This window comes from Urocitellus parryii, chromosome 2 (genome assembly GCF_045843805.1).
Source record: "Urocitellus parryii isolate mUroPar1 chromosome 2, mUroPar1.hap1, whole genome shotgun sequence".
Taxonomy (NCBI): domain Eukaryota; kingdom Metazoa; phylum Chordata; class Mammalia; order Rodentia; family Sciuridae; genus Urocitellus; species Urocitellus parryii.
Genome location: NC_135532.1, coordinates 169,173,606 through 169,199,982, shown reverse-complemented (window position 1 = coordinate 169,199,982; position 26,377 = coordinate 169,173,606). Strand labels below are relative to the sequence as shown.

The 26,377-nt window shown below is 37.5% G+C and overlaps 1 protein-coding gene across 4 annotated transcripts in view; it reads left to right on the top strand.

Annotated features, from left to right (window-relative positions):
• The first annotated feature begins 8,917 nt into the window (after window positions 1–8,917).
• Golgb1 (golgin B1) overlaps window positions 8,918–26,377 on the top strand; it is a 68,347-nt gene continuing 50,887 nt past the window's right edge. Inside the window, exons 1-7 of one of the 4 annotated variants that reach the window (XM_077795348.1) lie at window positions 8,918–9,001; window positions 16,485–16,579; window positions 17,938–18,090; window positions 18,283–18,435; window positions 20,650–20,772; window positions 23,239–23,364; window positions 25,902–26,009. In XM_077795348.1, the coding sequence (XP_077651474.1) occupies window positions 16,487–16,579; window positions 17,938–18,090; window positions 18,283–18,435; window positions 20,650–20,772; window positions 23,239–23,364; window positions 25,902–26,009 (756 nt within the window). In that variant the 5' untranslated portion in view covers window positions 8,918–9,001; window positions 16,485–16,486. Of the gene's footprint in view, window positions 9,002–16,484; window positions 16,580–17,931; window positions 18,091–18,282; window positions 18,436–20,649; window positions 20,773–23,238; window positions 23,365–25,886; window positions 26,010–26,377 lie in introns of all 4 variants that reach the window. The other 3 variants (XM_077795346.1, XM_077795347.1, XM_026393987.2) reach the window with 3 other exon arrangements.

Genomic DNA, 26,377 nt, shown 5'->3' with positions numbered 1-26,377 from the left:
AACTGTGCTATTCTATCTCCTGGTGAAATTTCTGATATACCCTTTGGAGAACTGGCTATAATTTTTATTTCACCTTCATAATTGGTATCAATTACCCTAGGACTTATTATAAGTCCTTTTAGAGTAGAAGAGCTGCGTCCCAATAATAAGCCTACTGTTCCTTTGGGAAGAGGTCCTTTTACCCCTGTGGGAATGATTTGAACTCCCATCTCTGGAGTTAGTACTGATCTGGCGGAGGCACAGATGTCCAACCCTGTGTTCCCTCTGGTTTGTCTGATGAGGGATCTAATGGACAATGTGTCCTGGGCACTCCCCTGATGGGGTTGCTGGGTTCCTCCAGTGCTCCATGTATTTGTGGTTTTGGGCCCCGGAGCATTGGGCCCCCTTGTCCATTTTTTGGCAATGGAGCCCGATGCCTTTCTCCATGATATCGTGGATTAACACCTGGTCCTTGTTCATTTTTTGATAATGGAGTACCCTCTATGGTGGTTTGAGAAAGACATTCATTAGCCCAATGCCTCCCTCTACGGCATTATGGGCAAATACCTGGCATTCTACTCCTTTGATACCTAGTTTTGTTAAACCCTCCTCCTATGGGGCAATTCCTTTTAAAATGTCCTGTTTGTTCACAATTGTAGAATCTTCTTGGCCTGGCATCTGCCACAGTCTGGCTGGGCACAATACAGGAGCCACTTGTCAAAAGAAACTAACTTTATTTTTAGAACTACAAATGCCAAACAAAACAGCTCCTCAGGAAAAACCCTTACAGCCCAACTGCCACCACCGGCTTCCACAAGCCTCTCTCCCACACAAAACCTCACCACCTCCCACAATCCTCTTCCTCTTGAGGCCGATTGGCTGGGTCGAGTGGGCGGAGCCAAAGAAGTCCCCCAATGAGCAGCTCCATGGTCTGAATGGGCAGGGAAACAGCCCAATGAGCAGCTCCGTGGAGGAGCCAATCAGCTAGATGTTGCTGGGGCCGCTGTGAGCCAATCATCAGCTGGCAGTCTGAAGGGCAGGGAAACAGCCCAATGAACATCACCGCAGAGGAGCCAATCAGCTAGATGTTGCTGGGGCCGCTGTGAGCCAATCATCAGCTGGCAGTCTGAAGGTTTGCTGGCAGCTGGAAGTTTGCTGGGGCCCCTTTGGCTGTGGCTCTCAACAGGCATCTAAAGCCTGGCATCTAAAGACTGCAGTTGCCACGATTTGCCCTTGTTCATTAAGGTCTCTACATAATTTAATATATGTGTTTAAATCTTCATGTTTCCATGGTCTAATGACTTCTCTGCACCAACGATTTACTTGCTCATAAGCCAGTTGTTTTATTAACGGCATTGCTTGTTCTGTATTCCCCAAAACTCTGGTAGCTGTTTGAATAAGCCTATCTACAAATTCAGCATAAGATTCATTAGCTCCTTGTATTACCTTAGATAATTGACCTTGTAAACATCCATGTCCTTGTAAAGTCTTCCATGCCCTATCCGCCTCTGCAGCAATTTGTGCGTATACACCAGGATCATATGTAATTTGTTGCTGCTGATCCTCATAAAGTCCCTTTCCTAACAACATACCTAGATTTCTCTGAGGATAACCAGCTGCTGCATTTCACCTAGCCGTCTCATTCTAAAATTCCTCATTGGCAACCTTCCGTAACAGGTATTGTCCTCCATTTAGCACAGCTTTACACATAATTAGCCCAATCTGCTGGCGTCATGTTCAAGTTGTTAATGGATTCGACCATGCTTACAGTGAAGGGTGCTTGAGTACCGTAGGTTGTTACAGCCTCTTTTAGCTGCTTCACTGTTTTGAAATTTAAAGCATGGTGAATTTGCTGCCCTCCTGCCTCAAATACAGGGCATGTTAATACTTGAGATCCTGTCTCAGGCTCCCAACTATCAATTGCGGGGGTTGGGGGCCTCCCAGCATATGGAGGTGGCCTTGTTAGTTGGATATTTACCGTCCTCTGGTGATAGAAAGGTGTTAGTAGCAGTCTCCTGTTGGACACTTATGCCCTCTGGTGACAGATGTTAGTAGCAGTCTCCTTTTGTAACTTTCCCCCTGATGGCTTTTTCTGCTCTAAGCTTTCTTCCTCTATATTTGTCCGAACTGAAGGCTTTGGACTAAGCAAACCAGATACCAACGCCCACAATGTCAATGTGCCAACTGGCAGAGTTCCTGGGCTTTTCTTTTCTATTCTTTTTAAATCTTCACCATGATGGTTCCATTGTGATATATTTAACAACTCCTCCTTAAAAAGCCGTGGGCTACATTTTTGTATTGTATCAACGTATGCCCTGACTGCTCTTGATTTTACTGGGATGCCTTCTTCCTCTAACAATTACTTAACACTCTTTCGGTTTGTTTTTTACTAATTTCTGATCCCATATTTTTACAACCATATAATACAACCATATAATACAACCCAACAAGATAACACCAAACAAAACCAAGACAGAATGAAATAAAAATGGAACCACACAAAATCATTATATCAGCCTTTCTATCCTCCTGAAATGTCCATCTGTCCTTCTTCCCTATCTGTTCCTCAGACGCAAATAGTTTTTCCTCAGATGTGAGCGGTTTTTCTTCCATCTCACTCATCTCCAGGGACAGGCAACTTAAAACAAAAGTGAAACAAAACAAAAGAAGAATCTTAAAATGGCTACCCATCCTCTCGCCCTGCCCTCAGGGGCAAGCAATTTTCTTTATCACTTACCCTCAGGCGTTCCTCGTGCGGCCCACCAAATGCTGCAGTCTGGCTGTGCACAATTCAGGAGCCACTTGTCAAAAGAAAGGAACTTTATTTTTAGAACCACACAGGCCAAACCAAACAGCTCCTCAGGAAAAACCTTCAGAGCCCAACTGCCACCACCGGCTTCCCACGAGTCTCTCCACCTCCCCCCCTCCTCCTGCTCTTGAGGCCGATTGGCTGGGTCACGTGGGTAGAGCCAAAAAAAAAGTCCCCCAATGAGCAGCTCCGTAGTCTGAAAGGGCGGGGAAACAGCCCAATGAGCATCACCGCAGAGGAGCCTATCAGCTAGAAGTTGCTGAGGCTGCTGTGAGCCAATCATCAGCTGGCAGCTGGAAGTTTGCTGGGACCCCTTCGGCTGTGGCTCTGCCTAAGTCTGGCTGGGCTGCCTAAGTCTGGCTTGGCAAAATAACCGAGAGGTGACAAGCAACTTGAAGGTTGAAGCAGGAACTACTTTATTGCGAGTGATCTCAGCAGAAACTGAGAACTCAAAGTAGCTGGCCCCCAAGGTAGCAGGAGCCACTTCTCTGCTGAACCACAGAGGTACATATACCCAACTAATTACACACAGCTTAACTTAATTGACATTATCTAGACACAGCAGTCAGTCATTAAGGAATCCTCATCATCTTAATGGCTTGCTGGAGTTGGCTCACAAACCACACCTCCTAGTATACTTCCAGGCGCCATCTTAACTTGGTTGTGGCCCTCATCACTTCACCCTGGCAGAATGACAAGAAATCATCTTGGGCCCAAAAATCCTATGCCAATACGAAGCAGAGTCTGTTGATGCTGGGGAGGGAACTCCTACCCAAGACCAACACGGATAGAGACATAGAAGTTGGGCTGCCATTGGGTAGAATAATAGGAACTCTGAGAAACCCTATTTCCAAGCACAAGTAAAGAGACCAGACCCAAGATGTAGGTTGGATCAGGACAGCAGAACACCCCCTGTCCCAACAACTAGCCTAGCACAAAGTAATAAGAAATATCAGTTTATCCCTAGGGTAGGAGAAAGTATATGGAGAGAGATGTCTGTGGTAACAGGCACACAGAAATGGGTGAAAGTAGGGAGTGGGATAAGAACACAGAAAGCCAAGCTTCTCAGACCCCACCCTGAGCAAAAAGTAACAGCAGCTAAAAACGAAATGAATTTGACATGTATGGTTATTATGGTTTAGATACAAGGAGTCCCCCATAAACTCATGTGGGAGATGATGTAAGAAAGTTTAGAGATGAAATGATTGGGTTATAAAAGGTTTAACCTAATCAGTGTATTAATCAGATAGGGATTAACCTGATGGGTAACTAACTGTACACAGATAAGGTGTGGCTGGAGGAGGAGGGTCCCTAGGGATATGTCTTTTGGGTTTATATTTTGTCTTTGTTAAGCAGAACTCCTTCTCTGCTTCCTGGTGCCCTGTTGCTAGCTGCTTTTCTCCACCACACTCTCCTGTCATGATTTTCTGCCTCACCTCACACCCCAAGGAATGGAGCTTGTGGTGGTGGACTTAGAACTCTCAAATCATGAGCCCCAAAATAACTTTTCCTCCTCTAAATTTGTTCTTTTCAGGTCTTTTGCTTGCAGCAGCAAAAAGCTGACTAAAACAATGGTGTACTACATATTAAACCCAGCTAAATTGGTTAATTAGGTTAAACCACCTGCAATACTGCAGTGGAATTGTGAAGATATCTCCCTGGAGTTAACAGGCTCCAAAGTTGAAAGCACTATCCTCAACAAAAATTCTCTCTTCAGATACCAGCCAGAGGTTTGGGGATCTAATTGGCAAGTAATTTGGGAATTGCACAACATTTTCATGTTTAATAATTCACTAACAGAAATTGAGAAAGCACTATACTTATGATTGCTATTTTATTAAGGATAGATTATCAGATCCAGTCATAAACCATATGTAATAAAATGAAATTAGACCCCTATCTCTCACCCTGCATAAAATTCAACTCTTAAGTAGATCAAGCACCTAAGCATTAGACCAGAGACCTTGCATCTACTAGAAGAAAAAGTAGGCCCAAATATCCATCATGTCAGCTTAGGAACTAAATTACTCAATAAGACTCCTAAAGTACAAGAAGTAAAATCAAGACTCAATAAAGATATCAAACTAAAAAGTTTCTTCACAGCAAAGAAAACAATCAAGAACATGAAGAGAGAGCCTTCAGAATGGGAGAAAATCATTGCCACCTGCACTTCAGATAGAGTACTAATCTCTAGGATATACAAAGAATTCAAAAAACACCAAAACAACAAATAACCCAGTCAATAAATGGACCAAAGAACTGAACAGACACTTCACAGAAGAAGAAATAATGAGTGTTCAACAAATATATGAAAAAATGTTCAACATTACTAGCAATTAGAGAAATGAAAATTAAAGCTATACTGAGATTTCTATCTCACTCCAGTCAGAATGGCAGTTATCAAGAATACAAGTAACAACAAATATCAGAGAGGATGTTGGGGGAAAGGTATGCTCATACATTGCTGGTGGTACTGCAAATTGGTACAACCATTCTGTGAAGCACTATGGAGATTGAACCATTATTTAAATGGAACCACTATTTGACCTAGCTATCCCACTCCTCAGCATATATACCCAAAAGACTTAAAATCAGCATACTATTTCAGTGACATAGCCTCATCAGTGTTCATAGCAGCTCAATTCACAATAGCTAAACTATGGAACCAACCTAGGTGCCCCTCAACAGATGGATAAAGAAAATGTGGTACATACACACAATGGAATATTACTCAGCCATAAAGAAGAATGAAATTATGGCATTTGCTGGCAAATAGATGGAACTGGAGAATATCATACTAAGTGAAATAAGCCAGTCCCAAAAATCCAAAGGCTTTTGGGGTGGGGAGGAAAAGAGGAGGATGGGAATGGGAAAGACAGTAGAATGAATCAGACATAACTTCTCTATGTTCATGTATGAATACAAAACCAGTATAACTCCTCATTATATCTAACCTCAAGAATGGGAAGTTATACTCCATGTTTGTTTGATATGTCAAAATACATTCTACTATCATCTATAACTTAAAAGAACAAATTTAAAAATTATTAATGTCCTGAAGTAAAGTGTACAAAACAGACTATTTTACAGGCAACTGCTTTGGGGGCTTTGTTTATAGATTGAATGTTGGTGTCCTCTTGAGATTTATCAGTTGGGGCCTTTGGGAAATGATCACGTCACGAAGTCACAGCCTTCTTAAATGGGATTACTTGCTCTTACAAAAGAGACACCAGAGTGCTCCCTTGTCTTTTTAACCACATGAGGATGCAGTGAGAAGACAACATCTATGGACCAGGAAGTTGTCCCTGATACAAGCCAGTGCCTTGGGCTTGGACTCCCCAGCCTCAATGGAGAAATAAATTTTGCTGTTTATAACCCATGTAGACTGTGGTATTTGTTATAGCATCCCATACTAAAATAGACTTCCAAAGGACAGGTATTTGCTTTTCCAGGGAACCTGACAGGGCCTTATGAAGACAAAGAGGAGCAAAGCCAAGGTTGGAAATCAAGTGGTTCCATGGCAGAGTGTGTTAATTGGCTTTTCATCACTAAACAAATATCTTAGATAAACTTATAAAGGGGAAAGGTTTATTTCAGCTCACTTTTTTTAAGTTTCAGATTATGGTGTGTTGGCCTCATTGCTTCTGGGCTGCTGGGAGAAAGCACATTATGGGGAGATGTGACAGAGCAAAGTCACTCATCTCATGGAACTCAGAAAAGAAGAAAAGGAAGTGGAGAGGATGTCCCCACTTTCCTCTTCAAGGTATAACCCTAATGACCTGAAGACTTCCCACCAGACCCTACCTCCTGATGTTTCTGCAACTTCCTTTAAAACATGGGCCTTTGGGGGACATTCCAGATCCAAGATGTAGCACACGACTATTGACACTAAGAGCCCAAATGCACTTCAAATTAGGGGAATGGTCACTCTCTAAGGAACACATAAATGATTGCAGAATTTTGTAATTTCAGACTAATATAAAAACACGTAGCATAAAATTGTACATGCCATTTTATGACCTGCTCTTTATATATCAGCTCACTCATATCAAGTTTCTTAGTCAGTCTGTGCACATGCTGCTCCATATGCCTTTACTCTTTTTTACACTCTTATTTTCTCAGGATTAACTCCTATTGCCTTTTGTCATCTCAATCTCAGAGTCTTTGGTTAAATTTCATTATTTATTATTTCCAATCCATTCAGTGCTCCTCGAAAAAAGCTCAGCTCTTTAACCTTTCCATCCCATCTTCCTCCATTCACCAGAGTCTACTGTAATTCTGAGTGACCTGTGCTCACCAAAGAATAAAAGACAGGGCCCTAAGAAGACCTAACAGACACATTTTTCTATTCTCTTCTCCTGTGAGGAAGTTTCATTCTTTTAAAACTGAAAGATCGATTCTGAAGCTAAATGTGGAATCAAGTAAATAAACAGAAAGGTAATGTTTGTGTAAGGGAGCCGTTAAAAGGACTTTTATGCAATGGCTTTGTTTTCTAGGTAGAAGAAAGTTCATCTTTTGGGAATGTGAGGAGTACATAAGGGGTTGAAGATTGACAAGGATGTCAAAATTTCAATTAACTGCTGTGAGAAGTGGGAGAGGAATAGAAGACACACCAAGGATTTGGCAGTGTCCTGAGGATATGAAGTGAAGTTGTGATGACTAGTGGTCATGACACTGATGCTACTGATGCTACTGACATGGTCTGATGTCCCAGTAGCATTCTGTACCCCAAAGGAGGTTGAACCCATCCAGGACAGGACTTTGCTAGGTCCATACAATCAGGAATTTGAGAATATAATGTATTAATAGAAGTGCTCCAGTGTTCTGGCATTGAGTAACTACTTCAAATTCTAGTTCTGTCCCTCACTATATGATCCTGTGCAAATTACTTAACCTTTTGAAGTTTTATTGTATCATGTCTAAAATGAGAATAATCATGTATACTTTACTGAGTGTCTTGCCTCTATTATTCTGGGACCTGGAGATACAGCTGAGATCAAAAAAGAGACAAAAATCCATTTTCTTGGAACTAACCATCTAGTGAGGAGAAAGTAAGATTAATAGATAGTACATTAGATAAAATGCTTGGTGGAAAAAAAGCAGCCACCCCCCTCAAAAAGTTATATCACTATAGTGGACTACAATTTTAGATGGGTGGCCAAGGAAAGGACTTAGTGGACTGATGTTTGAACCTCAAAGGGATGAGGATACACATAAAATGAGCTAAATATCTGATACACAGTAAAATTCAGTAGATTCAAACTAATATTTTCTGACTATGAACAAAGTGCCTAAAATGACAGATCAGTGGGATCTGGCTGGTCTCCCTAACCGTTTTACCAAGGAGCCCAAAACAGAGCCTGAGTGATTCCAGTCTCTGGCTGGAGCTCTTCATTAATTCACACTCCAGAGTCTGAACCCTCAAATATCACTGTTTGTTTAAAGAACTGCTGAAGCGCCACTTACTAAGAGGCACCTTCATACTATTCACTATTCTTCACTTCTCACACTTATGCCCTTAGAGATGTCGCCAGTCTTCTTTCATATTAACGCCAGGTCCTGGTAGCCGTTTGTCTTTGGGTATGTATGTCACTTCTCTAGTTCTTATTTTTCATTGCAAAGTGAAAAGGTCACACCAACTTTCCGACTTTACTATTTTATGACTCCAGCAAAACCCATATCCCGACTCCCTTTTCCTTGCTCATTCAACAATCTGACTGCAGCTGGTAATCTCAGTCCAAATTCTCCAAAGAAACCTCAGCCTTAGTCTGGTCAGACGAACGAGAGGCCACCGGAACATTCACCACACACCGGTATCGCCTGACCTTTCTGGAAAGCCCTCCCTCTCTGCCTTTCCGGCCATTCCCCCATCTTCTTCCGGGACACGCGCTCGCCTTTGATCCCGCCCCTCCCCCAGCCCTTAAAGTCCATTAGCTGTTTCTTTGGGGAAGCGGAGGAGTTTCCGAGCGTTGATTGGCTGCTGTCATTGTTGACGGGTTTAGTTACAAACAAGGCGTGCCTGGTCTCCCTGGTAACGCTCTGACGATAGCTCTGATTGGTCGAGGTCCTAATCTTATTTTCCGTCCCTTCAGCGAGTGGCTCAGTCCCTGGTGGGGCGCGGCGGTGATAGGTGTCGGTGGATGGTGTTTCCGAGCTGACGTGGCTTAGATTGGGAGGGGGGCTGCTGGAGCCCCCCATCTCAGTCGCTTCTAGGTGAGTGGGTGACGCTCCCCAACACCTCCCCTCCTCGAGTGCTGTAACGGTCACCTCTGCCACACAGGCCATGGGGACTTTCGGAGCAGCCACAGTCGAGTCCCTTCCCTGCCCCGCCTCTCCCGGATTCACTCTGGGTCCAGCTCTTCACCCGCCTCCCTTCACCTACCAGGCCTAGTTCTAGGAGCGCTCATTCCTGTGGGCCCCGCCGAGGGTTTTGGCTTCGCTCTGCGTGGCTTCGCAGCACGTACTCGCGGTCTGCCCCTTTCTCAGGACCTTTCTCCTTTGGGAGCGACCGGGAAGGGCTCCCGGATCAGTCCTGTCCTCCGGGCCCTCTCTCCTGAGCGGCCCGCTTTAGTCGGCCTCGGTACGCAACAACTTATATTGGAGAGAACCTGCCGGGGGCCCTCGAATCCTGGTCCTAAACAAACTTAGTGTCCCGAAGGGGAGGCTGGTCTCAAGGCCGGAGATCAAAGAAACGTTGGAACTCGGCATACAAACGCCACACGGTCGAACGATCCTTCTAATGCTAAAGGGTTGCTAGAGAGATGAGACGAAAGGGATCCCTGTGATTCTATCAATGCTAAAACCCCAGGAATCAGGTGGCAGGCAGTTGGAGGAAAGGGGACTTAAAAGAGAATTCTGGAGGAAAAGAACTTGATTTGGTTGCGTGGACTATGTTTATTGTGGGTAACACACGTAGGAACGCGAGGGTTGAGTTCCGTGACAACTGGTGAATATGTTTCTCTGACTTATTTAAAGAGCTCCGGTTCGTCTATGGGGAGAGAGCACTTTAAGAATGGGACAGAGGTATTTAAAAATCTTGGACAAGCGCTTTCACTTTTGGAGATAGTTGGAAGCTGTCCGAATGTAAAAGGGACCCGTTTACAGTTCTATGTAAGATGTCAGTGGAGAACTTAACAGAATTGCTGGCTGCCTTTCCAGAAGCCATAAATTAATAACATTGGATAGTCAGAATGACTATGAAGGATCAAATCCAGGAAATACTCTGTTGGAAAAAGGGGAGGATTTAGTCATGAAATAGATACAGTGTTAAAAGAGTCCTTAAAAATTGCGGGCTGGTGTGTAGCCCAGTGGTAGAGCTCTTGCCATTTTTTTTTTTAAAGTTGTCCATGGACCTTTATTTTATTTATTTATATGTGATGCTGAGGATCGAACCCAGTGCCTCACACATACCAGGCAAGCGCTCTACCACTGAGCCACAACCCCAGCCCAAGCTCTTACCAATTTGAGCATGTGTTTTCCCCAAAATATTGTATACTTCTTTTGGCTAACATGTGACTGCTAATATAAATATATCACGTCTGTTATAAAACATACAAAAATATAAATTTAAAAGAATGATTTTTTAAAAATGGTAGAACACTCCCAACTCAATTTAAAGATCATATTGGAACTCTGCATACAAATGGAAAACGGTCAGTCGAAAGATCCTTCTAATGCTAAAGGGTTGCTAAGAGAGATGAGCCAATGCCTTGTTTTTTCAAGGTTGTTTGCACCTGAGGATCTCCAGAGTGAGGGGAACCTCCATGAGTCCCTTCCTAAAAATAATTATCTTTAGATCTTTTTCTTCTTTTCCTATAACTTTTACTTGATGTTTAAAGCCCCCTGCTCTTTTCCCTCCTTTGGGTTAATGGATTGATTGGGGGATGTTGATATTACATTGTTTATAAAATAAATCATTAATTTCTCTAGGTTAACTACTATTAGGAATAAATTATTTGGAATGGACACATCTCACCAATAGTCATTACATAGTAACTAGTCTATTGTCAAGAACCTTTAAGAAAGTAGAGATTAGGCTCTACCGTACTGATTTTAATTAAGATATTTTAAAATCATTTATGTATACTTCAGTACCAAAGGATATAATGTAAAACAAACAAACCTCTATTGATTTTCTTCTTCATTCCCCACTAACCAGAACAATTTCTTGATTATGCATAAGAAATTTTCTGGTCATAGTGAAGCATACATATAATATATACCTCCTTTCATGTGAACCACAATGCACATTCTATTCTATATCCTTTTTTTGCCACTTAGTACCATATTTAGTTGGAGTATTCCTAATCTGAAAATCAGAAATGATAAAAAATCTGAAACTGTGAGCACTAGGACATGATGCCACAAGTGGAAAACTCTATACCATGCATTTTCATTTCATGCACAAAATTATTAAAAATATTGTGTAAAATTATCTTCAAGCTCTGATTATAAGGTATATATGACAAAAATGAACATTGTGTTTAGACTTGAGTTCTATCCCCAAGACTGAACATTGTGTTTAGACTTGAGATAGACAAGACTTGAGATAGACAAGATATCTAATTATGTATATGCAAATAATCCAAAATTCAAAACCATTCAAAATATGACACATTTCTGATCTTAGGCATTTTTGGATAAGGGATACTTAACCTGTATTAGACATTTTCAATATGCATAAGTATAAAAATACCTCTATTTCAAATGGCTTTCCCTTGTAGAAACAGCTGTCCTGGTGACAGATTTAGATTGTTTTCAGTCCTTAGCTATCAAACACTGCTCTAATGAACATCTTCGTGTGTGTGTGTGTGTGTGTGTGTGTGTGTGTGTGTGTGTAGTATCCTTGTATGATCCTGTCAGTAGTATAAACAATATGGAATTTTGGGGGCCATATTATTATGAATCATATAACATGCTAAAAAAATCACCTTATTCTTAAAATAAAAAGGGCTGGGGATGTAGCTCAGTGGTAGAATGTTTGTGTAGCATGCCCAAGGACTTGGGTTTAATTTCCCAGTACTGCAATAATAAATAAAAAGAAGAAGAGAAGAAAAAGAATAAACATGGTGCCCTCATGCCATTATCCCTGTTTTTCAGCCTTGGTGAAGAATATTGGGTGCTGAGGTTACTCAAAAAATGGAATGTCTTTTGTGTACCTCTATTAGCCAGTTAGCCAAGAAACTTTGCAGAGCTGTGACTGGGCAAATTAATTTACCTGTGCTTTAGTTCACTCACTTTAAAATTAGGGACAATGATAGTATCTCCTTATGAGAGTCGTTATAAGAATAAAATGAGTTAAATAATGAGGAAAAATAGGTTATATATGTAAAGCAATTGGAGAAATGCTTGATGAATAGTGCTGTGTATTGATATTGCTATCATTTACTTCTAAATTTGTTTAATAAATAGTGACTTTTTGAATTTTGAATTATGAAAAAAAGTTTTTAGTTTTCTAATTGTCTAATTATAATATTGAGTGTGCTTTTTCTAGCTGCATAGCACTACCTTCTTTACCTTCCTCTTAGCTCTTTATCCTGGTTGAGAATCACTTTGAAAATGAATTCAGGAAAACTACAGAGGTACAACTTAAAATTCATGAAATGAGTCTGAGAAGTGACCTCAATGTAAATCTAACCATTTTCTGTGTTGTTTCTGGGGAATGTGACTTAAATTCCACAGCAAGTGGCACATAGGCATGTACACACAGTGTACATACATCCTATCTTCAGTTATTTTGCTTATTTTTTCAACTTAATTATGTTTTCTGTGGTTGAGGACATGCTTGATATTCCTTTTATTTTTATAGTTCCTACCATAACCTTACACATTAGATAACTATGTTAAAAATAGTAATTGCTGATAAACAGTGAAGGCTTTAGAAAAATAATGCTTTATTTAATTCTCAGTACCATTTCAACATACAGTGGCTGAGTTTGTGGAAGGTGCAGCCTACATGGACTTTGAGGGATTGTTTTATTCACCCAAGTGTTTTACAGAAACCTAGCATTGGCATGATATAAAATATATAGTCTATTTACTTTGCAATAAAATTAAATATTTCTCAATAATTATTGCCGTTAATATTTTTGTTATCCTGTTTTCATGTGAATGTATCCTTTGCATGTAATGATTTTTCAGTAGGATGCCAGTAAAACACAGCCTCCTAGGAAAGATGAATCAGAATCTCATGTATGGTAGTGGTATAGGGGAGAAAGGAGGAAAATTATAGTTCAGAAAATATTCAGGATCTTTATTTAATATTTATTTTTTAGTTGTAGTTGGACACAATACCTTTATTTATTTACTTTTATGTGGTGCTGAGGATTGAACCCAGGGCCTTGCACTTGCTAGGCAAGAGCTCTACTGCTGAGCCACAACCCAGCCCTTAGGATCTTAATTTTATATGAAAATAGATTTCTGCATAATTGGAAAAAATTTAAATCATAATTTCACAATAGACAGTACATAAAACAAGATATGTCACAAATTTTCTAATTGTAATATGCATAAGGTTTGATTTTAAGGCCTGCCACCTTGGGGAGTGGGTGTGTGCACACATTTGCAAAGGTGATAGTTTTACATTTCTTTGAAATGGATATGGCTTAAAAATAGTTGAGAAACACGGTCTGAAATTTCACTACTTTTCTATTTAGTTCTAAAAGTAATAGTGGTAGCAATAGGGTCTAGGGTACTTAGAGAAGAAAAGTATGGGTATGAACAGAAGGTTTGTGATAGGGAATAGAGGGATTGGTCAGGGAATCTGAACTGAAGGTGCTAGAAAACATCCAGTCACTTTGGGACATGTAACAAAAAGGCCCGGGTTAAGTCTAGAAATTCCCTTATGAATATGCTATATTCTATGAGTTAATCATTACTGAATGTATACATGAATCAAAACATCACAGTGTATCTTATAAGTTGTAAAAAATATTATATGTCAAATCAAAAATAAACAAAAGAAACTCCCTATGGATGCTTCTAAACATAATTGCTTAACAAATAGTTAATTATTAATTATTTTTTCTTTAAAAAACCCTTCTCATTTAAAAATAAAACCCAGATATGGAAAGCCACACCACAAAATACCTATGGAATAATGAGTTACTTTAAGGTGAATGTTCTTGTCATAATCACCAGGTAAAAATACAACTTTGAACATCATCCCATAGACTGACCTATGTGCCCATTCCCACTCTCTTCCCTTCCAAAGGTAATCACTTCCTTGTGATTTCTTTATAGTTTTATTACCCAAATGTAAATGTCACCTTTTTAAAATTTGATATTTTGTTTAAGTCTTTTCCTTACAATTATCTGTTGAAGAACTTAGGGGTCTTGACCTCTGGAGTTTTACAGTCTAGGAATTGGGTAGTTCAGCCTATTCCTCTGTTCTCTGCCTTTCCTACAGATTAGTGCCAATCTTTTGATGCTGTATAAATCTGTGAGTTCATTAGGGTATGTGAATATTAAAATAGATTATTTATTTTATTAAATGAAATAGTTTTATAAGGAAATGCATCCTCATATCAGCTGTTTGCTTCCTCAAAAAGTTCAAGTACGAAATGCAAAATAAATTTTTATATTAGTTTTGAAGATAATTGGTTCAGTTGGTGACTAGTTAGTTTATTCCCATTTAAACTCAAAAGATTTCAAGTTTTTTTGTGGATTTCAATCTGTTGTTAATTCTTCATATTTTTTTAAATGAGTTCCTTTATTTATTTATTTGGTGGTGCTGGGGATTGAACCCAGGGCTTTGTGCATGCCAAGAAGTGTTCTACCACTGAATTATGTACACAGCTCAGCATTTCTTATTCTTAGATAAATTCAGATTGTTCTTTTAGCCAGTGGGAACCTGGGCCTTTTAACTCCTGGATCTTTTTGATGTGAGTGTAGTAATCTTTGATGCTTCCTTGCTAACTTGTGTGACAAGATGTTTCAGGCTCATTTTGTATATTTCCTAATTTAGAACAGGAATCAGCCATTTCTCTAAGAAGCCCTCCTATTTAAAAAACAATTTTTTGTAATGGTAATGGTATTGCTTCTCATTTTATCATTATTTATAATTCTTATAACTAATCAGAACTAGGAAAATATAAAGATTAAACACCTTATAAGTTCGTACTAATATTTTATAGTCAAGATCAGTATTCTGGGACTTCAGTTTCTTCTGAACTTCTTTATCTTCTTTTTTCATACTGAAATTATAATAGAATTAGTATGCCTGTAATTACTATTTGCTTGAATCCCACATTCCACATAACAATGATAATACAACCACCGCCACCCTATTAAATAAAGTTTTAAAGAGGTTTTTTCTTCTTTGTTTTGCATATGCTGTTTACAAGCTCCCCAGGTGTTTTTTTTTATAATTTCCCTGTATATTTTATTTATACACACATGCACCCATACACATCCGACTATGTATGTTCAGGTTCTCTGTTCTTGAATTTTGGGTAGTTTGTGTCTTTCAAGGAATTGGCTTAGTTCATCTACTTTGAATTTATGAATGCTATTTTCTTTGAATGTATCTTAGAATTACTAGTGGTATTTTGTTTTCATTTATGATGTCAATAATTTGTCTTTTTTTTCTTAATCAGACTGTCTAGGACTTTATCATCTTTGTTGATCTTTTCAAAGAACCACATTTTTGGTTTTATCGGTTTCCTCTATTTTACTATTTTCAGTTTTATTAATCTTTAATCTCAGTTTTTATTTCTCATTTCCTGCTTGTATTGGTTTTAATTTATTCTTTTTCTAATTGACTATAGAAGAAGCATAGAAGCATAGGTTACTTCTTCCTTCTTTTCTAATATGTGCATTTAATACTATATACATTTTGAACAATGATTATATTTAACTTTTAGTGAAATTACATGGTTCATCAGTAAAGTTTAATGAAAGCATGGGGTTCATGGGGGCACATAAAAAGGAAAGAAAATTTATGAATCACAAGGCTTAAAAAAGTAGGGAAGGATTACAATCTGGCAGAGAAAGGAAGACTAAGAAATTCATCTTTATAATTGAAACTGTGGTGAGAGGAACGACATTAAAGATAACCTTTAAGATGTACTTAACATTGCATGGAAATGAAGGGAGACCCTCACTGCTATACAAAATTACATATAAGAGGTTGTGAGGGGAATGGGAAAAAAACAAGGAGAGAAATGAATTACAGTAGATGGGGTAGAGAGAGAAGATGTGAGGGAAGGGGAGGGGGGATAGTAGGGGATAGGAAAGGTAGCAGAATACAACAATTACTAATAGGGCATTATGTAAAAATGTGGATGTGTAACCAACGTGATTCTGCAATCTACATTTGGGGTAAAATTGGGAGTTCATAACCCACTTCAGTCTAATGTAGGAAATATGATATGTCAAGAGCTTTGTAATGTTGTGAACAACCAATAAAAAAAAAAAAGATGTACTTAACAATTATATACTATTATTTAAGGATTGTGTTCTTGTATTTTATTTTTAAAAATGATATTAGTTATAGTGATTATAATCTCTGTGCTATTGCCACTGTGCAACTATACTGTACACACTCAAATGACCTTTTGAAGAAATCATCAGGCTGCATAAAGTGTCTACTATATATATCACCTGCATAGTTTTCATATTAGTGATATGGTTACCACTATAGGTGAAGCCTTGTTCATTTTATTGATTATTATGTTTTCTTTTCCTTTTTCTACAGAAATGCTAAGCCGTTTATCGGGATTAGCAAATGTTGTTTTGCATGAATTATCAGGAGATGGCACTGATCAGAATATGAGGGCTCCCTTAGACCCTGTGAGTAGCTCTGTTCTAAATTAAACCATGATAGACATGTTTCATGTTCTTCTGAGAAAAATAATTTAGAAGTGTGTGAGTAGCTTTCTTTATGCAAAGTGGAAACAAGGATTAAGGAAAATATTAAAACTCTGTAAATGATCCTTGTACTATAAATTTATGGCTTAAGAGCCACAAGGGTAGAAACACAAGTTCTAGACGAGATTTGAAAGATCTTTCTCATTTATCTCTCTGGACCTGTTTAGTGCCAGATTGTTTTAAGGCTTCCTCCTCCTTGGGTATGTATGTCTATTTTATAGAAAATGTTTAAATGACAAATTAAAAAGGTTTGGGTTTGAGACTATCTCTTTGCTTGTATAAATTTATCTACCACTTTTCCTATATTTTATTTTTATTTTCTGAAGGAACTAAAAGAAGTCTATTAGTTTTCTGAAAAGACAAAGAATAATGCCTAGTGGTTAAGAGAATTTTATTCAACTAAGCCTCTTAATTTAAAATTATGGGCTCTTCCACTTTATAGTTTATGATCTTTATTTTCCTTTATTGTTCTCTTTGGTAATAGTGTTAGTCAGCTTTTCATCACTGTGATCAAAATTCCTAAAAAGAACAATGTAGGGGTGCTGGGGTTGTGGCTCAGCAGTAGAGCATTTGCTTAACATGTGTGAGGCCCTAGGTTCGATCCTCAGCACCACATAAAAATAAATAAAATAAAGGTATGGCATCCAACTACAACTAAAAAAAATAATAATTTTTTTTGAAAAGAACAGTATATAGGGGGGAAAATTTATTTTGATTCATGATTTCAGAGGTTTAGGCCATGGTGAGCAAACTCCATTGCTCTTGGACAAAGGTGAGGCAGAACGCCATGGAAGAAGAAGGGTATGGTGGGAGGGGCTCTGTTTAATTCATGGCATCCAGGAAGCAGAGAAAGAGAAAAGGGAAGTGGCTGCAGGGTACAGAAATCCTTCCAGGGCATGCCCCTAGTGAATCCCCTCCTCCAGCCCCCCCCCTCCTCAAGTTACCATACAGTTAGTCCACTCAAACTAGGCTGAACTGATTAGGTTATAGCTCTCACAATCCAATCTTCATTCCCAAACATTCCTGCATTAACACAGGAGCTGGTGGGGGGGATATGAATATCCAAAGCATAGCAGTAATATTAGATTAATAGTACGTCAATAAAATACTCAATATATCGTAATGGCTGTAAGTACTGTTGGCTCAGTTATAAAGAGTCTTGAATTTCAAAGGGTATGAGTTGGGCAAAGGATAAGATGAAATTCCTGGAATGAAGGGATTCCTGCTTGGAAGTTATTACCTTTTCCCTGATGTATTGGCAACTTTTTCCTAAGCATCAGGAAGTACCTCAGGAATTGGACATGGAATTTAATAGTAGAACAGAAGAGGATGTTTTGGAGCGCCTGGCTTATGCAGAACAGTTGGTGGTGGAGCTAAAAGAAAGTATTAGACAGAAGGATATTCAACTGCAGCAGAAGGATGAAGCTCTACAGGTACTACTGCATTTGTTCTTTCTTATAGAGCATTTGCCAAAGGACAGATATACCATTCACTTAATAATCTAGAGAATTTGTTTCTTATTAATATTGTAATGTGATGTCTAGTAAAATAACTTTTGTTATGTGCTAGATAAATATTTACGGAGAATAAAAATTCATGCATTTATCATTATTGTTTTTTGGCAGGAGGAAAGAAAAACTGCTGATGACAAAATTAAAAAAATCAAACTTCATGCAAAGGCAAAATTAACTGCTTTGAATAAACACATAGAAGAAATGAAGGCACAAGGAGGAACTGTTCAGCCTCCAGAATCTCAGTCAAAAGAGTCATTCTCCAAGGTATGGGTACTGGGTATTAGATGTCTTTTCTGAGTCTAGAAAGCTTCTCAGTATGGAAAATCTTCACTAACCACAAATATTTGTAATGGTAAAATAAAAAGCATTAAATACTGTCCTTTCTTTGGGGACAAGACATAATTTGACTGGACTATCTGTAGCTCACACATGGAGAATGAAAGGGCTACAGAAAACATGGACATGAAATGTCAGTTGTGGCTTAGACTTTCAGAGAAGGCTAATAGGAAGAGATAACAATTAAAGTTAGACATTTAGAGGGGAGTTAGTACTTTTTGGAGTAGGTTCAACTTGGAGGAGTTAGAACATTAACTCTGTTTTTTTTTTTTTTTTTTTTTTGCACTCTGAAGTCCTTTATTCAGAGACTTAATAAAGAAAAATTCTATGTCCTCATATGGCCAGAGTGATGGATTAGTGTTTTACAGATTTGGGGGCTGAATCAGCCAGATTACCTTGGACTCCCTGTAGAGGAAGCTCTCTATGATTATGGCTGCCACCAATAAAATAGTTTACAGTTGAGGATACAGAGAGGACCTAAGAAAGTTTCTCTTTTGAGGAACAGAGTATTACTGTTCCAGTACTTAATATTTTTCCTTCATGATATTCATATTTAGACAGCTATGTGGACAACAGGAAACTTCAGTTTTGTGCAGAGTTCAGTGGCAGGAATGTCACATGTGTACATTGAAGTTGTAGAGTCAGTCAGCCTTCACCCTGTATAAGAAATCTTATTTTCTTAATTTCTGTCTGGTTTTATTCATTTACCAGCTGAGTCCTTATTCTCATTGTTCTCAGTTCTTGGGAGAAAAGGTTTTAATTAGTTTTCTAGGCATAATCCTTAGGACACTAGTTAGCTCCCCAGTACCTAGGTTAATTTTTCTTTTCAGGGGCTAATGCTCAGAGGACATTCCTTTTCCTGAACTGATAACCTCATTTAACGTCTCAAAAGCTTATTTTAAAGCTTTTATTAGTCTTCTCAAATAACTTCTTCATCTGCATTCTTTTCTTTCTTTTTTTTTTAAATTTTTTTATACCACATTTTCTTTTTCTTTTTTTTTTTTTAAAGAGAGTGAGAGAGAGAGAGAATTTTTTAATATTTATTTTTTAGTTTTTGGTGGACACAACATCTTTGTTTGTATGTGGTGCTGAGGATCGAACCTGGGCCGCACGCATGCCAGGCGAGCACGCTACCGCTTGAGCCACATCCCCAGCCCCGCATTCTTCTTTTCTTACTTTTTGTTTTTTCCTCCAACAGTTACCCTTCCCCTGTCTGTGGTAGCACCAACCTTTCTTTTGTGTTGTTTTTTCCTTCAATTTCCCTCAGTCGTGCTCTTAGATTTTTAAATTATTTCATACTTTTATTTTTAATTAATTTTATTTTTAGCTCTGAGACCTAAAACATCCAACATCTTACAGTTTTATTTCCTTTCCCTGTTGAGTAAATGATTCCCAGCAGTCCCAGGCAGTGCTAGCAGTCAGAGTATACATTTATATAGTAAAACTATTATGGATTCAACACAAAGCCAGATGATCTGAGGAGCAAGCATATAGTTGAAGAAATGAAAGCAATCCTCAGATGCTAGACTAATGTGAAAGAAAAATGTAAAATTATTTTTTGCACTTGCAGTAAGCAGAATTAGGTTCATTTGGGGATTCAGTGAGGAAATCGAATCTGGGTCTAAGAAAGATCTTTTTTTTTTTTTTTTTTTTTTTTAAAAGGAAAGATTGTTGAAAGATTTGGATTTCCCCTGCAGGCCCTTTTTCTGATGTTTTAACCCTCACTTAATAGCAGCTGTAGTTTTCTGGACTCTGGCCTTGATTTTTCAAGGCAGCAAGATTGGATTTTCTATTTAAGTTTAGTCCTGCATGGCACTGACTGGTTCTTAGTCTTAAGCTGTCAGATGGGAAGCTTAGTGCTACTACTTCTAAGTATAACTTCCTTCCTATCTTTTCCTGCTTTATAATGTTTTCTATATTTTCCAGAGTTTATAGCTTATCTCTGGGGGAGGGGGGAGAATCTAGTAGGAGCTACTTGGCCATACTAAAACTGGAAAACCCTAATATTACTTTAGGTTTTTCTTGCTCCCATGAGTTTAATAAAATTATAGTTTAGTAGTTGTAAAGAGCAAATAGTGTGTGTGTGTATATTGTAAAATTGTAATGTTTTTAAATGAATTACTTTATCTGTTGCATTTTCAGCATGACAAAAGTTCTACAGAGGAAGAAATGAAAATGGAAAATATCAAACATGAACTCCAGGAGAAGGAGAAACTAATTAGCAGTTTGCAAGCCCGGCTTACTGAGGCAGAACAAGCTGCCCAGGTAGGGGTATGAGTTACCTCATGATCATAAGGTTAATGAATCACTAAAACCCAAGGGATGCATTATTATATGATATATTTATCAATATGTCTATCAGTCCCATCCCTTCCTGCTTTCCTATCTCCTTCTCTCCTCCATCCCCTCCCTCCCCTCCCCAACTCCTTCCTTTCCTCCCTTACATCCAAGTCTAGTAATTTTATTAGTATATGCTTGGGTATTTGCCATTCTTGGTTGATATTTGTATCTACCTAGTATATTATTTGAATATGTGGTTCACATGTTTATTACATAAGTTTCCTTGATTTATATAGTTTGAAGTATTAGATGTTTTTCCTTACTTGGTTTTCTTTTGGAGGACTTCTGTTGTTTGTGTGTTTGATCTTGGATTATCTACAATATTTATCACTTTTCCCAATTTCTTTTTATCTCTTTCTTCCTTAAAATTTTTCTAGCTTCTTTTTTTTCACTCAAGGCAATCTATTTTGTATTGTTTTTTCTTCTATTCTGGAATGTTTTTTTCTTTTATATCAACTTCATGAGTTTGATTACCTCATTTTTTAGTTTTTCTCATTCTTTTTTTATTGTTGTTCTGTGATTCTGGGGATCAACAGGGCTTTGAGCATGTGAAGCAAGAGCTTATCACTGAGCTATATCCCTAGCCCTTCTAATTCTGATTTATGTTTTTCTTTCATGTCCTTTACAATTTTATTAATTTTTAACTCCTTTTGAAATAGATAGCAATTTCTTCTTGTTTTTTGAACATGCTTCTGGTATTTTTTTTTTTATCACCTGTAAGCATATTATTCTCCTTAGCCTTTTTAAATACTAATTTCATATGGGATTTGGGCCTTGATCTTTATATCCTTTTGTGTGGGTGAAATTAGTTTTCCTGAACTTCTGAAGGGGGCTTTTTTAGAAAAACTTTTCTTACATAATAGACTTCGCTCATATGTTCTTTTTGTGTTGTGTTCAAAGTAGATTTGTCAGATTTGTGACTTTCTTTCCCCCACCTTTCACTTTGGTCTATATCAGCACTATCCAATATGAATAGGTTTATTTGTAATACAAAACACTGGAGGCAATTCACTTTTTCCTCTCCAGGTGAATATTGAAACAAACTCTAATATATCCACATATTGGAATTCTTCTTAGAAATAAAAACAAATGAATTATATATACATCAGTAGTCTGCCTTCATTTTAAACTATACTGATTTTTGAACTAGAAAAAATAATTTAGTTATAACTAAATTAATAATAAATGTATATATTTCAATTTAACTACCAATTGTGATTTATTTTGGTATCAACCATTTACCCAAACTATCTGCATTAAGTATTCAAATTATTACCTATGTAATGTCACAATATTGTATAGGTGTATAGAAAACTATTGAAACCGCATCATTGTATTGATACCAAATATATGTATGCTTGTCACTTGAACAACCCCCCAACAATATCTTATTCTATACAACAGATAAAGTAAATATAGTCACACCAAAACAAAATTATTGAAAAATAATTTATACTTTAGTTTTAAATTTAGTTAAAATTAAATATTAAGAAGAAAAATTTTTCACATTAGTTGTATTTCTTATTCCTTTATAGCCTTATGAGGTTAGTTGGTGCTGAATTATACCATTCTCTTTTTTCTGTTTCTATTATCCCTATTCTTAATTTTTATTTTTTGATTTTTTTGTGCAGTGCTGAGGATTGAACCCAGGCTGGGCCTCACACATTCTAGGCAAGCACTCTGTGATTGAGCTGCATTCCCCAGCCTTGCTTAATTTTTATTTCATTAGTGAGCATTTTCTTCAGAGTGTATGTCTAGGTCTTAGAAGGGAGCCCTGATGAGTCAGTTTTGAGAGACCAGAGGGGCTAAATTCGTCTAGCCCTTTTAGTCCTCCTTACTGTGGACGGATCCCTTGCATTTATTCAGATTAAAGAATGGAAAAGCCCTGTTGCTATTCTAAAATTTGCCAGCTGTCCATTCCAGCAATACTTTTTGGCTATTTGGGAGTTTTCCTGTTCTCAGGGCCATCAGATGTCACTTTGCCTCCATCTTCTTCCTGTTATGCAAACTCTAATACTATGCAGGTCTTGTAGATTTTAGTGGCTTATCCTTACTTCCTTATGTTTTATGTTTTAGGGTTTGTAGAACTATCTTCCTAATTTTATTGTAAATATTATCCATGTTTTTTTTTTATTTTGCTGTCTAGTTTACTGTCTTTTTCTATGTAAGGCAGAGAAATTGAAAACAATTTTTTATCACTTCTGTCTTCTTCTGACAAATAATTTTTGATAATTTCTTTTTTAAATTTACAATGCAATTCCTTCTTTGTGTTAAGTGGAAATTAGAAGGAAATATGGTAGGCATTTAGGATAAATAAGAAAGGAAGGTCAAAGAATTAAGAATGCTAAGCCTTTTGCTTAAATAAATACTTTAATTCTTCTATATTTTCAGTTTGATAAAAGTTCTACAGAAATGGAGGAATTTGTAATGATGAAGCAACAGCTCCAGGAGAAGGAGGAACTCATTAGCACTTTGCAAGCCCAGCTCAGCCAGACACAGGCAGAGCAAGCTGCACAGGTAGGGGAAAGAAGTACCTTTATTAGAATAAAAAGTTATGATATTTCAATCCATCACCATTTCTTACATTGCAAGTCAATTCAGACAGTTATTTTTTAAATTTTAGTAGGTAAAAGAATAGTAGCTAGAGTGTTAAAAGTAGAAATTAGAAGGGTGTGGTAATAGAAGAAATTAGGTAAGTACATAAGTATGTCATTAGGGAACACTAGAAACTCTCAAAAAGTGTTGTTTACCTTGATGTGTTTGCCATAGGCTAATTGATGATTGTTTATTAATTTCACAGATCCAGATACTTGATTTTAATAGCATGGTCTCTTAGGAATGGGCTTTATAATAAGTTCAAAAAAGACTAATAAGCCAAAAGAAATACAAATAATTAGGTCCATTCTTTTCATACAATAGAATCTTAGTGGGAAGGTAAATTATAATCAGAAAGTTACTTAGTAGGCATGTAATAAGAAAGTTATGTAGGTATGTGATTCCTTGTTAAATAGCAGAAGTATATGACATTCATCTTATTTATTTCTGCCAGCAAGACCTGACTGTTTAGACTGACATCCATAACTCTATTTTTCTAAATTTTTAGTTGACCACCCACACCCATATTTTTCCTTTGGGAATGCTTTTGACTCAACACATTCTATCCATGAAGTACTTTTTCACATAGCTAATCTTACCCATCAGATATATTGGTAACTTTTTATTAGTGGTACCTTTTTATTTATAAATGGTCTATTGTTTTAGTCAGCTTTATTACTCCTATGACTAAAGGGCCCGACCAGCATAACTGTAGAGGAGAGAAGGTTTATTTAGGGCTCATGGTTTCTGAGGTCTTAGTCCATAGAAGGCTGGTTCCATTCCTTGGGGCTTGAGGTGAGATAGAACATCATGGTGGGAGAGAGAGATCACATTATGGTGATCAAGAAGCAGAGGGAGAGAAAGAGAGATATCACTCTGAAGATAACAAAATATACCCAAAACCATACTCCAATTCCCACCTCTTCCAGCCATACCCTACCACTTCAGCTACCACTCAGTTAATCCCTTTCAGGATTAAATCACTAATTGGGTTAAGACTCTTAAAACCCAGTCATTTCTCCTCTGAACCTTCTTGCATGTCTCACACGTGAGCTTCTGGGGGACACCTCACATCCAAACCATAATACCTGTCGTTATATAAATTATTAAAATTATATATACTGAAATCCTTAATTTTATCTTACTAGCTTTCATTATGTCCTTTTTATGTAGTATCATACACATATCATATCATATCATATGGAGAAATACAATACATGATTTTTACCTATAATTTGCTTAAATTATGGAAAGCCAAGATATATAACTATATTAACAGATTTATGATAATGTAAGAAATTCCAAATAAATGTCAAAGCAAGCAACATTACAAACAAATTATTTTGAGAGGTAAAAGATGTTGTAAGCATGACAGTTATGGAAAGTTATATAGAAAAGTTGGGATTTCAGCAACACCATGAGAATAGATAATATTCTATAAGAGCTGGAGAAAGGCATTCTAGTCATGAGAAGAGTGTGAGTAGTCTCAGAGAAGATATATATCCAGTACACTTAAGGAAAAGATAGTTAGCTGTCTTTGGCTAGGGAAAGACTCCATGCCTGCATGCTTAAAACACAGAATTCCAAATTCATAATGAAGTCAGAATTTCAATAATCAAAAAATCATAAGGGTTTTTTTTTTTGTTAAACTATCAAGAAATGAGCCAAAGTTAAGTTTTTACAACTAAGAAATCAGCAATAGGTAAAGGACCAATGCAAAATGGGCAAACTAAGATCTGGTCAACATGTTCAACCATAGAATGAATAGACATCATAGCCTAAAGCCAAACAAAAACACTGATGCCCAGCAGCTCACAATCATTCATTTATTTCTACTTCATCCTGTTAAAGGCCAAATGAGCATGATCTAGAAGCCTGTAAGTAATGTCATCTGAAAATAACTGTTTGCGAAGGTGGTATGGGTTTGGAAGCACACTGAATTCTTTGGTAGAAGCAAGTCTTTGAAAATAAGACTGGAAAGATAAATTTATATTTTCAATTATAGAGACTCTTGAATAAAAGATACATTAGATTGAATTTTTACTTATAAGGCATGAGAATGTCATTGAATATTTTTGAGTATGAGTGTGATGTTGAAAGAAGTATCCAGAGTTTAATAGAAGTCTAAATTTATATTTAATGTTCTAATCTTTGAGAACTTTTCAAAAATATACTTGTATGTTTAAAACATTTCACCCATGAAAATAAATTTCTAATAGAGTTTTATTGAGACGGACTTCTGAATTTGATACTAGACTTCCTCTCATTTGAAAGTACCACCAGGCCCTTCTCTCTTCCAGCATTCTCATCTTTGACATTCAAAACTGAATTTAGAAAAACTTGTCTGTAAATTCTTAGTGTCTGTCTTTGGAGAGTAGTCTGTAAGTTTTTTGCGAAATACTCGGAAGTATAACTTGCATAGTTTCTCTGGTGTGTATCTTCAGTTGAGTTCCATGCAGCAGGTGGTCCGAGAGAAAGATGCCCGCTTTGAAACACAAGTTCGTCTTCATGAAGATGAGCTTCTTCAGTTAGTAACCCAGGCAGATGTGGAAACAGAGATGCAACAGGTGTGTTGCTCAAACGTAGTAGAATGTCTGTCATTTCAGTTAACATTTAATCAAGACATCATAGCCGCATTTCAACTACTACCCCTCCCCACTGCTCTTCATTTGGTCCTGGTGTGCTCCTTATTGGCTTCTTTTTGGTGTCTTTGTCTTCTGTTGCACATTATTTTCCCTACCCTTATTTTGCCATTTACCCCTCTAATAAGGTTGTTAGAACACCAAAGCAGAGTTTAATTGGGGAATATGTGTGGTAGTCAGAATTTGGTTTTTCTTTGGTTTGGCTAATTGCAGCTGCCTTCGTGCATTAAAAACCTGATTCATATCTTTAAACCAATGAAGTCAATTTTAAACTTGGAAAAAATTGAAGACAA